Source organism: Mizuhopecten yessoensis, unplaced genomic scaffold (genome assembly GCF_002113885.1).
Source record: "Mizuhopecten yessoensis strain PY_sf001 unplaced genomic scaffold, ASM211388v2 scaffold6045, whole genome shotgun sequence".
Taxonomy (NCBI): domain Eukaryota; kingdom Metazoa; phylum Mollusca; class Bivalvia; order Pectinida; family Pectinidae; genus Mizuhopecten; species Mizuhopecten yessoensis.
The window spans coordinates 101646-116405 of NW_018406352.1; the positions used below are offsets into that span (position 1 = coordinate 101646).

General features: G+C 33.7%; 1 protein-coding gene across 1 annotated transcript; it reads left to right on the forward strand.

Annotated features, from left to right (window-relative positions):
• The first annotated feature begins 1194 nt into the window (after positions 1-1194).
• On the forward strand, positions 1195-13538 carry LOC110451458 (phosphoserine aminotransferase-like). The gene is made up of 10 exons (XM_021499490.1): positions 1195-1368; positions 5931-5991; positions 6646-6715; positions 7365-7570; positions 7981-8058; positions 8956-9050; positions 9605-9774; positions 10212-10340; positions 10841-10978; positions 11346-13538. The coding sequence occupies exons 1-10, from the start codon at positions 1312-1314 to the stop codon at positions 11446-11448; spliced, it is 1107 nt and encodes a 368-aa protein (XP_021355165.1). The 5' UTR covers positions 1195-1311; the 3' UTR covers positions 11449-13538.
• The last annotated feature ends 1222 nt before the right edge of the window (positions 13539-14760 follow it).

A 14760-nucleotide genomic window follows, 5' to 3' on the forward strand; every position in this document is an offset into this window, starting at 1 on the left:
TATACATTATGTTGTATTATGGAGAGCACTGTTATAACTTATAAAAACATTGCTGTCCGATGCTTTTGATCAATAACGCCAAATAAACAATGTTTCTATTTTTTGTTTCCAGTTACCCTTGTAGACTACCTACCCTTTCAGTCATAGTTTAAATATTCGTGTCTGGCATATCCTAAGCTTTTTTGTTAATTTTTAAGAAAGCACTGTTAAAAGTCAATATTTTTCACTTATATCACGGACTTAGATAGCAATCTTATTCCGTGCTTATATTAAAAAGATTATTTTTTTTACATATCTAGCCTGTTTTTAAGACATTATTGTTTGAGCGTATCAATGAAATCTTGTAAAAAATATCATCTTAATTTACCGACTTATTAATCCCCATACATGAGTATTAATTAGTAAAATTTAATTATCTTTTTTTTAGACCTTCCCTTGATTTTATTGATTAAATATCCGCCGATTCCTTTTCTTATACAATGCTTCAGTATAATGCATCTCCACGTGCATATTGACCTGGTTTAAATATCATCTGATCACTAAACATCAGTTTCTAAACTATGTCATTTTAGAATTGCTTTAAAGATATCGGTGCATAATTACTCTTAAAGCTGCAAATGTACAAAACAAATCCTACCTGCCAGCAGACGTACCGCTGTCAGCTTTTATTGGTATTTATAGATTGCACTGTTGATTAGCCTACTTAAATGAATTCATCTACATGCCCGACATATTTTCCAGACATAGACTCGATCTGCCCGGGTCACTTTGGTTTTTATACCATAAACATTTCCGTTCCCTTTTGTTGTATAACTGTGGAAAATCTCCTCTCTTTAATTATTCTCAAGGTCGACCAGCTGACTGGCTCACGGTTTCTTACTCGTAAATGAAGCATATTGATTTGATATTATGACATTTTTTTTAAACTGCTCAAAATAAGTAATCTGATCTAATTTTGAGAGAGTAATCAATAATTTCCTTCGTATCTTTGTGTGTCTTTTTAATTGTTTTCTGTTATGAAACAGCTGTGCATAGCGTACATCTGACCCAAATATAGACCAGGGGAAAATCCTCGTCGTTGAAACCATGTTGTCAGCGCGTGTTAGGTATTCTTGCAAACCCGGGAATTATCCATTGACCAATCAAATCACTCAAAATTGCCCCCGACGCCAGGCAGCCAATCAAATCGAACCAGTCTCGCGAACGCTTATAAATTTCCTGTAAACCTCCGCTACTTCCTCACTCACATCAAAGTCGCTCGCCAGTGCAGATTATTATAAAACCTGACTTATTCAACGAATATTTGTTAACATGGAGGCCCCAAGAGTCATAAACTTTTCAGCTGGACCAGCGAAATTGCCAGAATCGGTAAGTTTTTGATCGTCTGTCACAATGTTGTGACTCGATGTCTGGCCCTGGGGATTTCCCCACACCGGCAAACGTCAAAAATAATTTAACCGGTGACTTTAAAGAATGTTGTTGAATAATTTGCTACAATTGTCGTCGGATAAATGCATTTTTCATACATTGTTTGATGCGTTTAATTTCATGTCGACTTTCTTTCATTTTGAACGAGAAAAATCGCATCACGCGTGCTAATCACCGGTTTCACATGGTAGGCTATATTAAGGCTGATGAATATTCATTAGGTCACGATCAATGCAGCCGGTTGCGCTGGATTGGGTCTTTGCATAAATTCGACAGTCAAGATAAATGTAAAATGATTTAAATCAAAGACAAAGACACCAGCTTCTTCCTGAAATTTCTATCATTTCCACATTTATTTCATGAAGTGTCGGAAAGGATTTTAGGTCGACAGGGAAATATGCGGAGACCCTTCTAACGTAAAAAAAAACATTGTCAGCTTAACAAATTGGGTGTTAATCGATCTCCAATGAAATACTAGTCAAATTTCGTTTTTGTTATAATTAATGTTTCTATTTTCTTACTGTAATCTTGTAGAAATTCTAGAATAAATTGGCAAATTTATTTAAGATGCCGTGTGTTTACTGCCACGACACAGTCAGCTGTTCACGGTGATAAGGTCGCGGCTGTCGTGACGCATGCCTCCTTTCATAACTGTATTGAGTTGTTGTTGTTGACAACGTCTGGTGATGTTGTACACACTGAACACCTCTAATATTTTTAGGACATATGCATTATTAGAAAACTAAATTAGGTCACAAATTGTTTCAGCATCTGATCCAATTTTCAATCGGTTCAATTTAAAAATTAAATAGACTCTGAACAACTTCAATCAAAGTATGTCATTGGAGAAATTAACCTTAAATTATTAATATTTGCAGTTGAGTATAATCAAGTATTTTTACCAGATAGTTGTAAGGATCGAAACATGGTCCTATTAAAATCACTTGTCGAAATATGTGAAGTTGGCACCTGTACTTGTGTTCAGAGACGTATAATATTATTAAATGTAATACATGCAAATATGTCTCTGATATGATCCTCAGTGAGTTTAAATTTTAGCCAATACATTAGTTATTCAATCTGAATATATGCAATTAATACATGGTAAAGATGAGTACCGGGAATCCCGAAGGGCCAGTGACCTTATTCAGTAGGCCCCCTACTATTTGTAGTGTTGGTCTCTTTGCCTGTGGCCCCTGTCAGGTTTAGAAATTAAGTTGTTATGTCAGTCCCTTTACATTTGAGGCTTGGTTGGTAAATTTATTTGTGTAACGAATGCCTCTTTATCTGTTGATTTTGGGTTTAGAATGGCCACCCCTTCACCATTCTGGTCGGGGTTTGAAACTTTATTGGTAGCATTGGTCCTTACCTTTGTGGGGCCTGATTTATATTATTTCTAAAAAATGAAACTCATATGATGTATACTTTCCAAAGGTAGTAATATATAATTTTTCAAACTTAAAATATTCTTGCGACAACCACTATAGGTGTCCTCACATTTAACTCTTTGGAAAAACCTTCTAGAAGGGTTAACATTTTTGGCTAGGTGTTATTTTCTTTGGTCAAACTTTTAACTCATTCACCCCTGAAGACACATTTAAACTCTTCCAATTAAAATCTTGGAATAGTTCATTATGCAACTTCAGGGAAGAATTATTTAATTATGATGTTGAGTAATGTGATGCTTTGCAACGTCATCTTCTACACATGTATTGCGACGTCATGTTCATAGTTTGTGGTATTTGTTTCCGCAATCGGATACAGGAATAATGTATGAACCCCCAAGAGAAACATGTTTTTTTTAGATAAAATATCTAAACATTGTTGGAGAAAAAGTTCCACAACCTTGTGATAGTTGATTGTCATGATTCTCTTACTCTCATTAGTTAATTCTCAAATTGTCTATCAAGACACTTTAATTGGTACACCTTGCGCAAGGTCTTAAACTCTTTATGCAATTTGAAAATTAACTAACTCGAGTTAGAAAAACATGATAACCAACTCTCAATCGTTAGGGAACCTTTGTTAATAGAAGTCTTTATCACTTAATTGGTTGATCTTAGCAGTAACTATCGTTTTTATAAAAGTGTTGAGATGGGGCATCAAGCAAAATTAAATTAAAATAAAGAGGAGAAAGTAAGGATTTCGGACTACAAACCAAAAAGAGAGTAATATCATCTAATTTAATATTTTCTGACACTTAACAGTTGGTTATAAGCAACTCCGAACAGTTTGGCGGTTGAAATAAAAAAAAATCCCTCCGTGTGACCTATTGACTTTTTGGAAGGAATATTTCTAACACTCGTGGAATGATCTCAGTATTTCTTTTATTAACCTTGCTCTGTTAGCGTGCATTATGTAGAATACACAGTTCTAACCTGTACTTTTCCACAAGCCGATGTGAGCGTGGCTGCAGCTATATTTAGATCTATATACCTCAGTACCTGTGAGGTTTATTTATAGACTTGAACCAGCTGATGTTTATAATACACATACTTAGGAGTTTTTCCATTATGTAGGTCATACAACAGCTGATTCCACATAACAAGTCATGAAACAAATTATGCATATGACTGGCTAGGTCACTGGGTCTTTCACATATATATGCCTGCTAGGTCACACTGGGTCAACATATAGCTGGCCTGACAAATTCCTTGTATTCAGTCAACACATTGATTTTGCTCAATCATAGGGACACGCCTAGTTAAATTTGATTTTGAGTGAAGTAGAAAAATAAAATATAATATATAAATACCATAAAAAAAAAATATACATTGAATATATAAATATAAAGTGTCCTATTCTTTCATGTCGTAGAATTAAATTGTTTCAAAAATTATTTATACATGTATACGCATATATATATATGACCCATGATCATATTCAGGATATATGCACCTCAAATATCAGTGTTTTTGTTAACAACAGCCTGTTCCTTTATGAATTTGGAAAATATAGCATTATTTTTATTGAAATTGGTAATATATTCTTAATTTTTTAGTCATTTTGGGAAAATAGTCAAAATACAGCTCTTTTTAGCTAGGGGAAACAGTCTGAATTCGGGGAAACAGCCTGTATTTGGTTGTAAAACTGAGCAAAACAAATCACCGAGTATGAACTAATGAATAATTTTTATTATTAATCTCTTCTGTCATTATGTAATGACGAAACTGTCTGAATGTCATTATACGAACAACTGACTGACACGGCAGTGACACTAATTACAGGGACCACATCATTTTGGGGTGCCTTTTTTACTGAAAACTTGTCTCAACTGCTAAAATATGAAAAATTACTCTGAAAACCTCTGTTTAGGTCCAAATAAATTTTCACATCCATGTGACACTAATGGTAGATATTTCATATATACATGTAGTACAGTTGACATGCATGATAGAAATTTATTCAGAAAGTATAAAATTTAGAATTCATATGTAACATTTTTAGGCATTTTTGGGTCATGAATATAATTAATTGTATTCATGCATATTCATGAACCTGTTTTTATCATTTAGACACAATATCGTGACAGACAGGTCTAGTTATCAAATAAAAGGGAGATAATTTATCAGACAACCACTCGTCTTGTCTGAAGATCTTTGTACCATATCACCTTATTGATCATGTCGTATGTCATACAGTGTACTTAAGACAATTATATATACCCAGTATCTAGTCTGAAAACAAAATTTACAAAGGTTAAAAAAATCTTCGATATATAAAATTCTACCTCTGTTGAACTAGTTGATAAATAAATTAGCCAAATATGTGAAAACATCTACATGTAAAATCACATTTACACTTTCACCCCTGAAGACACATTTGAACTCTTCCAATTGAGAGGATGGAAGAGTTCATTATGAAATTTCAGGGGTGAATGAGTTACCTAATAACAAATATGAGGTCATGCAACTTTGGACTTGGGATTAAATTCCTTCATGATATGCCTGGCCAGCTGGTGGTATTCATGTTTGCTCAACTGACAAACTTCATTTAAGCTTTGATAAAGTACAGTCTGGATTACCTCAGCTGAGATAAGGGTCTGGCTGTCTGGGGGCCTAAACTATCTTAAGTAGGGTTTAGTGGTCAAAGAGATTACCTAATATACTGACCACTGTAAACATTCTGTATGATAGCCTTCCAAGCAGTGTCCTCAAAAAAATGTCCACTGTTATAGGACATTTGGTCAGACAGGTACATTTACTAGATTTTGGCAGTTCTGACCAACTTAAGTTTGTCTTCAGGACAATGCAAACTTTTCCTTAGTACTATAAATGAACACCATGACTCTTGTCAATGCTATTGAACCAAATACATTTAACAATGTTATGAAATTATAAACTCAAAGTTGAACAAATGACAATCGGACATCCGGACTGAAAATAGTTGTCACATATTGACACAATTTGCATGACTAGGCTGGGGCCATTCCTGTCAGATAAACATTTCCTCTTTTTGGTGAAGTTTATTCTGAATTCCTAATGTTTGTATTTATTTTTCAGGTCTTGGAGAAGGCACAGCATGAAATGCTCAACTACAATAACACTGGACAATCCGTCATGGGTAAGTCGCATAATTTAGAAAGGAATTGTATATACTCTGTATAGCCTGGCAAAAGGTAGAAAGGAACCATTGCATGTAGATTGAGATAGGTATCTACCTCTGAAACATCCTAGGGAGATCTCCCTCATTCCACATTTTCAAAGAGAGAGAAAGTGCGTGATACACAACTGAAACTGTTCTGCTCAATCTATTTTTCCCTTTTTATGCATCAAAATAACTACAAAAAACATTCATTTGATTCAGACACACCTGTTATGATCATTACACACACCCTGCAGTAACTAGGAGATCATTTGACCACAGGATGTAGATTTTGAGTTTGTGTGAGTTTGGACTTGAATGAGGGAGTTTAGAGGGAGATTAATTAATATTAGTAATACATTTTGGTCAAATTGAGGGAGTCTCGCTCCGAATGAGGGAGGGTTGACAACTGTTGTTAAATGTATCTAAATGGCGTATTACTCTTGATATTTTTTATACATTATGTACTGGTCACATTGACAGACTTGTTTGAATTAAAAGTTCAATCATTTGAACATTTTCAATTTATCAAAATAAAATGTTGTTCTAGTGATTACAAAAATTAAGTTACATTGTTTATTCAGCTTTGTTTTTGAATGTCTCCGGTAATGTTTTGAATACATTTTTTTACAGAACTAAGTCACAGGTCGAGCGATTTTACCAAAATCATCAACGCAGCTGAGAAAGATGTCCGTGACATTTTGTAAGTACAACTTACTTTTAACACTATCAATTAAAAAAATATTCACTTTTCCAAAAAGTAAAAAAAAAGTAAAAAAATGCACAGACAAGAGAACAAATTTATATTGTATACTAGCCTAAAGTAACTGAATGGTTAAAAACCAAAAACAGACCTATCAAGCCAGAAATTATACATAATTAGAAAGCCAACAGGGGGCCAACCTGCGCTGCAAATGGGGGAAGAATCTTAGAACTTGAAATTGCATTTGTTGGAATTTTTCCTGAACTGCACTATTTTTTGTGGTTGATATTTAGGCATTTAAAAAAAAAAAATGGTTACATGCTTAGACATAGTCTAGTTTACAATACGGCCCTGTTATGCATATATGCATGTACAGACTTAATAAAACAATTATAATGGTAGAATGATAATAAATACAATCTTAATAAAAGATGCATATATATATACATTGATAAATATCACAGATATCATTATGTATCACACTTATTACTTACTGTAAAACATTTCTATGTATTTCTTTAAATAGGCATCATGGGCTTAATGCCAGATAAATAACAAGAAAGAATGATTTTACTGTTATGGTATAAAAATATGAATTGTTTTAAAGTGAAACAACATTTTATCAAAGTATTTCATTCTTTTTCAACAGGAACGTCCCCAGTAATTACAAAATCATCTTCCAACAAGGAGGAGGTACCGGTCAGTTTTCAGCCGTACCTCTCAATCTGATGGGACTTAAAGAGGGTCATTGTGCAGACTACATAGTGACCGGTAGCTGGTCAGCCAAGGCCGCGAAGGAGGCAGAAAAGTATGGCAAGGTCAACGTCGTCAACCCAAAGATGGACAAATATACAAGTAGGTTACCTTCTAGACAAGTTACTGGAGATTTATAGAATATCGTAAATTATAGAATATCGATAAAATTCTCGTGTTTGGTTGGAATATTTAATGGTTTCAATTATAAATTATTAAATATGTATGGTGTTTTCTTAAAATCATTTAGTGAACATATGTAAATTGTAATGGAATTATCTAAGAAAGAAAAAAAGCAGAGTACCTTGAGCATATGGCAAATGAAACGAGGGACATTACATTAACCCTTTCACCACTGTAAACCATAATGGACTGATCCATATCAATGCATGGTAGAGTATACTAAAGTTACAAAGGGGTGAAAAGGTTAAGGTTTTATTCTGGTTTACAAAAAGGTGTATCCAAAATATGTGTTTCGATAATGAATTAATAAAACATATTTCTGTCTACAGCAATTCCACAGGAATCAACATTCAACCTGAACCCCGAAGCCTCCTACGTGTTCTACTGTGCCAACGAAACTATCCACGGTAAGTCAGGGAATAGAAAGATTTTATGACAATTTATTGTTATGCATCTCTATTAACTCAATTACAAGACGATTGTCCAAGTATACATTGATCGTTTCCACGCATACCATACAGATCTCTGATGTGACTTACAGTAACTAGATGTTTGTTTCTATAACAAGGCAGAGGTGAACAATACAATAGTTTTAGTAATAGCCCACCGACCAATTTTGTAAAATTTCGTCAGCCAAACCTATATTTTCAAAATAAATTTTAACAATGTTTACAAATTCTGAAATGAAATCTACAACCCTCGGGCATTGGTCCAGAGGAATTGTATACCCCGGTGAGATGTTCTTTTTCTGTAAAAATGATCCTTTTCTATAACAATGTTCCTTTCGTATAAAAATGTTCCTTTTCTATAACAATGTTCCTTTTCTATAGAAACATGTTTTTTTTCTATAATCCTTTCCATTACAATGTTCTATAAAAATACGCCTTTTGTATAACAATGTTCTTTTCGTTTAAAAATGTTCCTTTTCTATAACAAAGTTCCTTTTCTATAGAAACATGTTTTTTTCTATAATACTTTCCATTACAATGTTTTATAAAAATACTCCTTGTGTATAACAATGTTCCTTTCATATAACAATGTTCCTTTTGTATACCATGTTCCTTTTGTATAACAATGTTCCTTTTGTATAACTTTTGTATAACAATGTTCCTTTTGTATAACATGCTCCTTTTGTATAACAATGTTCCTTTCGTATAACAATGTTCCTTTTGTATAACATGTTCCTTTTGTATAACAATGTTCCTTTTGTATAGCAATGTTCCTTTCATATAAAAATACTCCTTTTGTATAACAATGTTCCTTTTGTATAACAATGTTCCTATAACTTTCTGTTCCTTTTCCAGGTGTGGAGTTCCAGTATATACCAGAAACCAATGGTGTCCCTCTTGTCTGTGATATGTCATCAAATATGATGTCTCGTCCAGTTGACATCTCGAAGGTAAATTTATCAATTATTTTGTTGAAACACAAATAGCCACAGCAATTTTTGTATCTCTCTCACTTTGTTTTCTTTTCTTTTCATAAAAAAGTAGAGACATACAGACATAAGCACCTTTAAAATGTATTGTGATTTTGCCGAGAATTATTATTTCAATTTCACAATTTCTTGATACAGTATTAACTTATTCTGATATGATTTCGTTTTAAAATGATATCAGATTTAAATTTGGTTTTAATACCTGTCTATGAGGTAGAGAGGGTATATCAATATAGTTGCCTTGTTTGTTTGACCATCAATTTGTTTGCGTCTTGTGTACAAATTATCCCAACACTGGTTGGTGCTCCTTCAAGTGAGATAAAATTGTTAAGATCGGAGGTAAAAACTAGGGTGAGTCGGGGCCCCGGTACCTGAAACATTATATTTTCTTCTTTGGCCTAATGGGAGACAAACAACATATATTAAGTCATAACATGCACTATTAAAGAAATTAAAACTAACTTCGCCATCATCAGCATGAAGAAAAGATTTCAAAGAAAAATTCTTGTTTACAGTTTGGCGTAATATTTGCCGGAGCCCAGAAGAATATCGGCTGTGCCGGTGTAACCGTGGTGATAATTAGAGAAGATCTACTTGGACACGCCCACCCAAAGACGCCAATTACCTTCGATTACAAAGTACAAGTTGGAAACAACTCCCTTTACAACACAGCTCCAACATACAAGTAAGTATTTCGTCTTGGAGTTGGGGCGATTATTTCGAATGAAATATTTTTTTTCAAATAAAAAATTTAACGGAAATTTGTTTGATATGTAAACTAATGCATGAGAATTGAAAAGCATCTTTTAAGATTTATATAATGTTCATACCTCAGGAGATGCACCTAGAATATGGAACTATGTTACATCATAAATATATTAAGATACGTTGATAAAAATATTATATCACTTTAAAACAATTCAAAATGTTTTCGCATAACAGTAAAATTATTCTTACTTCATATTTATCCGGCATGAAGCCCATGCTTATAATATTTTCAATGATGGCCAATTTGAAACTCAAGGTTATTGTAGAGATTTTTGGTTCTAAAGTTTTTTAATGTATTCACATTTCTAAAAATAGCAGAATATTGTAACAAATACAATTTTTGTGTTTTTGCAGTATATACATCCTAGGCCTAGTATTACAATGGGTGAAATGTCAGGGAGGTGTAGAGAGGATGGAACAGCTGTCAAGCATGAAATCTAAATCTGTGTACGACGTCCTCGACAACTCAAACGGCTTCTACTGGTAAGTATCTTCAGAACCTATCGTAACATGTTTTTAATTTTGAGAGGAAGTCTTTTTTTGGGGGGGGGGGGCTATGGTGTCTTTGTCGCATTGTGAATGTTTAATTTTTTTGAAAGTTAGGGATTGGTAACAGACTTACCTTGTATGTCTTTAATTGCAATGAAAATGTGGTTTGGTAACTCAAGGTTACAGTTGGAACCAGTTGGAAGTGGATTTGTTGGAGAGTTATGATGTGTCTATTTTAATAGAAGTTTATTTTTACTTCTCGAGTTATGAGAGGGTATGACATTGTCTCAATAAAAATGTTGTTGCTTTTTGAGAATTTTAAACCAATTCCTCAAAATCCATTTTATCTATTTTCCAGAGAATATTGCTCCCTTGGAGCTAAAAACAAATAATGTATAGCTTGTTGTCTAGAGATCGTATGATATAAAAAAAATTTTTTTTATATAATATGTTTTCCGAGTGAGATATCTTTATTTTCGTATTCTTGGTTACAGCGGTACCATTGAGCCCCACTGTAGAAGTAGGATGAATGTCCCGTTCCGGGTCGGGGGACCAGAAGGGGACGAGGCGTTAGAAAAGAAATTCTTAGAGGAGGCTTCAAAGAGGAATATGATCTCATTAAAAGGACACAGGTAAACAATTGATGTATAAACAGAATTATTCACTAATAAACCACCTGTGTTAAAAGACCACCTGTGTTAAGAGACCCCGAAAAATTTGACCACATTATCAAGGGCAAAACAGGCAAAAATTAAACGACGATGTGATACAGTATTCAAATGTATTTGTTTGATATAACAAAAAGGAATATTGATATTTCTGAGGCAAGTCTTGACAAGTTCAATTATCTCCCCTACACAACTCTAAATTTATGAACTATGCGATTTCAATTCTTTCACAAATTTTAGACAGCTCTACCATACCTGTACCTGTAACAGGTTATAAAAGAATAATACGTTTGTAATAACTCTTTCTAATTTTTTCTTTATTTTGTTGTAGATCTGTCGGCGGTATGCGGGCGTCATTATACAACGCTCTCACAGTTGAGGAGGCAATGGTACTAGTAAATTTCATGAATGAATTCCGTGAACAAAATCAGTGAACCAAGGACAAAAAGACTTGTAAAACCTTTACCGGGCATCGGTGTCAAAACTGGAATTGCTAGTCTTGAAACACTGCTGTTGTTCTAATGTGAACGACACTACCATTTTAAACGAACATACCATTGTTGGTCTTGATACCGTCCATCTCTTCAGGACTATTTTACACCCAACCAACCATACAGAAGACACCCTTGTTTGATATTGGGTGAATTTTATTAACAACGCAAAAATGTAAAAGGACTGACCCAGTATTTTTTACTATTTTTCAATTTTTTCTTTCTTCAAATTTTAAACAACACTGTCTTATCACTATAAGTGATGTAACGGTTCAATTTGTGTGTAGACACTAAATCCAATGCAACCACTCAACCAATAACTGGGCTTATGTGCTTTATACTTCCCTTTAGAAACTATTGTACATGTAAATAAGTGAAAAGGGAACTCGTTAAAAGCCATTCAAATTCCATAAAAATTCTGAAATCTAAAAGATTGTTCAGATTTACAGGAAGCAACACTTTGTCACCGTGAACAAATGAGAGGTTTTCTTGACAGTCAAATAGAGTTCAAGTTTAACATGGGCCTACTGGAATATATTTGAAGAATGTTTTTGGAAAACTCGGGAAATTGGTTTTTGAGAGAGAAATTTGCTTTGGAAAATGAATGTTCAGCTCAAAATTTTATCTTCGTAAAATATAACTTGGGTTTAAGCAGTATTATGGGTTAATCTGGTTGAAATATGCTATGGTTGTATATGGTTGTGTTGTCAAGTATAATGCCCAGATAGACTTATAGGGATTGGTTTATTGTTGTTATATACACTGCCAAAACCTAGGAAGAATTCTCGCAACAAAAAATACTATACGACTTTTGTCGTGAAAGTGTGATAGCGAGAGAGGACTCATGTTTGTGACGGATGCGAGTGTGAAATTATTCAATGTTTGTTTATAGTGAATATATAGAATGGAAGTGATTGATGACCTGTTTGTTTTGAAGAAGTGTAATGACTGAAAGAGTTGGCGTGTAAATGTTTTTGTTGGAAGTTTGTATAAATCGGATGAAGAGGGATATATGATGAGAAAATGGTGCTGCTTGTTTATTTGTATGCAAGCGTTTTTATTAGGCCAAAACAAAAATTATGTGTGTTTCAAGTATCTTGACCTTCCTTAGAAGTAAGATTGCCCTACCAGCTCTAGAACATAATTATTATCATTTTACTTGTATCAAAGATTAATTTTGTAGCCATGAAATGCTCAAAATCACTTTTTCTTCCTTTTCTTGGAGCCTGACTGAATTCATGACAATTTCATAGTCAGTTTTTTGCCGGTATGTTACCTAAAACACATATAATTTTTGTTTTGGTCTTTAAAATACTATGAACAATTTGAATATGAACATTGTGTATTTAAAGTACAGTATTTAAAAATATTTTGAAATTCCATCTTTCTATAGAGAAAAGGTAATATCTAGTTGAAAATTTTACGATACTGAATGAAAAATATTTAACAATGATATGCCTCGTAATTGAGGATTTGTTATTTCATAACTACAAGATTGTATAGGGCATATTTTTATTTTTTACACAAAGCAGTTATAATTTCTATGTAAGTACATACCATTGTTTAATCATTCATACATGTACATATTACATTTTATCAAAACATTATGGCAGAAAAAAAAAATCATACATTCATACTTGTTCAAAATTTCCGAAGTATTTTACCGAATGTTTAAAAAAAAATTGGAATGATTGAAAGAGTTCAATGAGAATTATTCATGGTAATAATTACTGCTTCGATGTTTATGTTAGAAAATGTTGGAATTTTGAAGATAAGTATTATATATACATCCTGCATTAAGCCCAGGGAGTCGACACACAATCTCTTAATGCAAAGTAGAGAAATAGAGTGTTAACAAGACAGTGAAAAACTGAACTGTAATATATATTTGGATGGGCTTATTACAGGGCATGGGCTTATTAGCAGACATACACAAGTAATGTGGTACTTCAGAGTAATAGTTTTCTGTGTGTTGAACTGAATTAGTTTTTTAACCCATTCCACCCCTAAATTCACATTTGAACCTTACCAAATCAGACACTGGACAAGTCCAGTTTAAATAGGTAGGGGGAATGAGTTAAATTTTTTGTTGATCTGCTAGACACACAATATATTTGCACAATACAGCTTTTACTGAACAATGCATTTAACAAGAACACAGTTATCACACATCACAGGCTTAAACATTGTCACAAACACGGTTATCACACATCACAGGCTTAAACATTGTCACAAACACAGTAACACAGGAGTCCATGTTTAAGTAACATGTGCATTTGTTTTTTTTATTATTTTATTGTCTAAATGACATAAAATATGTTGTTTCTGATCAATAATAAAACTTTGAAAAATTAAAAAAAAATATTATAAAAGTAATGATAGTATTTGTTGTTTATTTTTTACACTTTCATAATTTTCAGTTGCACTTTGGAAAAAAAATTGATGTTCTAAGCAGACTATTGTGTTCGGGCCTACATCAACACTGTGTTGTATCCTTATCTGGACAGGATCTTTGAATACATTGATATAAACATTGTGCACATACATGCACATATCAACTCATGTCCCTGTTTTAAGTGTTGACAATCCCATATTTAATGAAGACTTGATTGATTTTGAAGAAAAACGTTTATTTTGTCAACATTTGAAATCCAAGGCAGGTTACGACCTGTTCCATGATGCTATGGCCTGCCAATGAAGGCTGACTTTAATACTCGACCACTTGGGTACTACAGTCTGGATTTTATATCTAAAAGCTTGCACATGCCGATACGAAACGCCCAATCATTGCCTTGCTTTCAAATTACATGGGTGCAGACAATGACTAGTTGCTACAGTCTGACCAAAGGAAAGCAGTAGGCTGTACCATAGTCGTCCAGACATATGTACTGTAGCTTTTTAGGTCACCTGAGACAAAGTCTCAAGTGACCTATTGCAATCGCCTTTTGTCCGGCGGCGTCCGTCCGTAAACAATTTACATTTTCGACTTCTTCTCCAAAACCCCTGAACAATTTCAATGAAATTTTGCAGAAACCTTCCATGGCCAAAGGTCAACAAAAATAGAGGCCGATTTGGTCCCCGGCCCCCAGGGGCCTGAAGGGCGGGGCCAAAAAGGGTCAAATTGACTGAAATTTTTAAAATCTTCTCAAGACCCAGATATGGTAGAATCAAATACTCTTCATAGATGGAAGGGTCTTAAGGTGCTTTACCAAAAGTGTGAATTTCTTTACCCTGGGGAGGGGGTCAACTTTACTA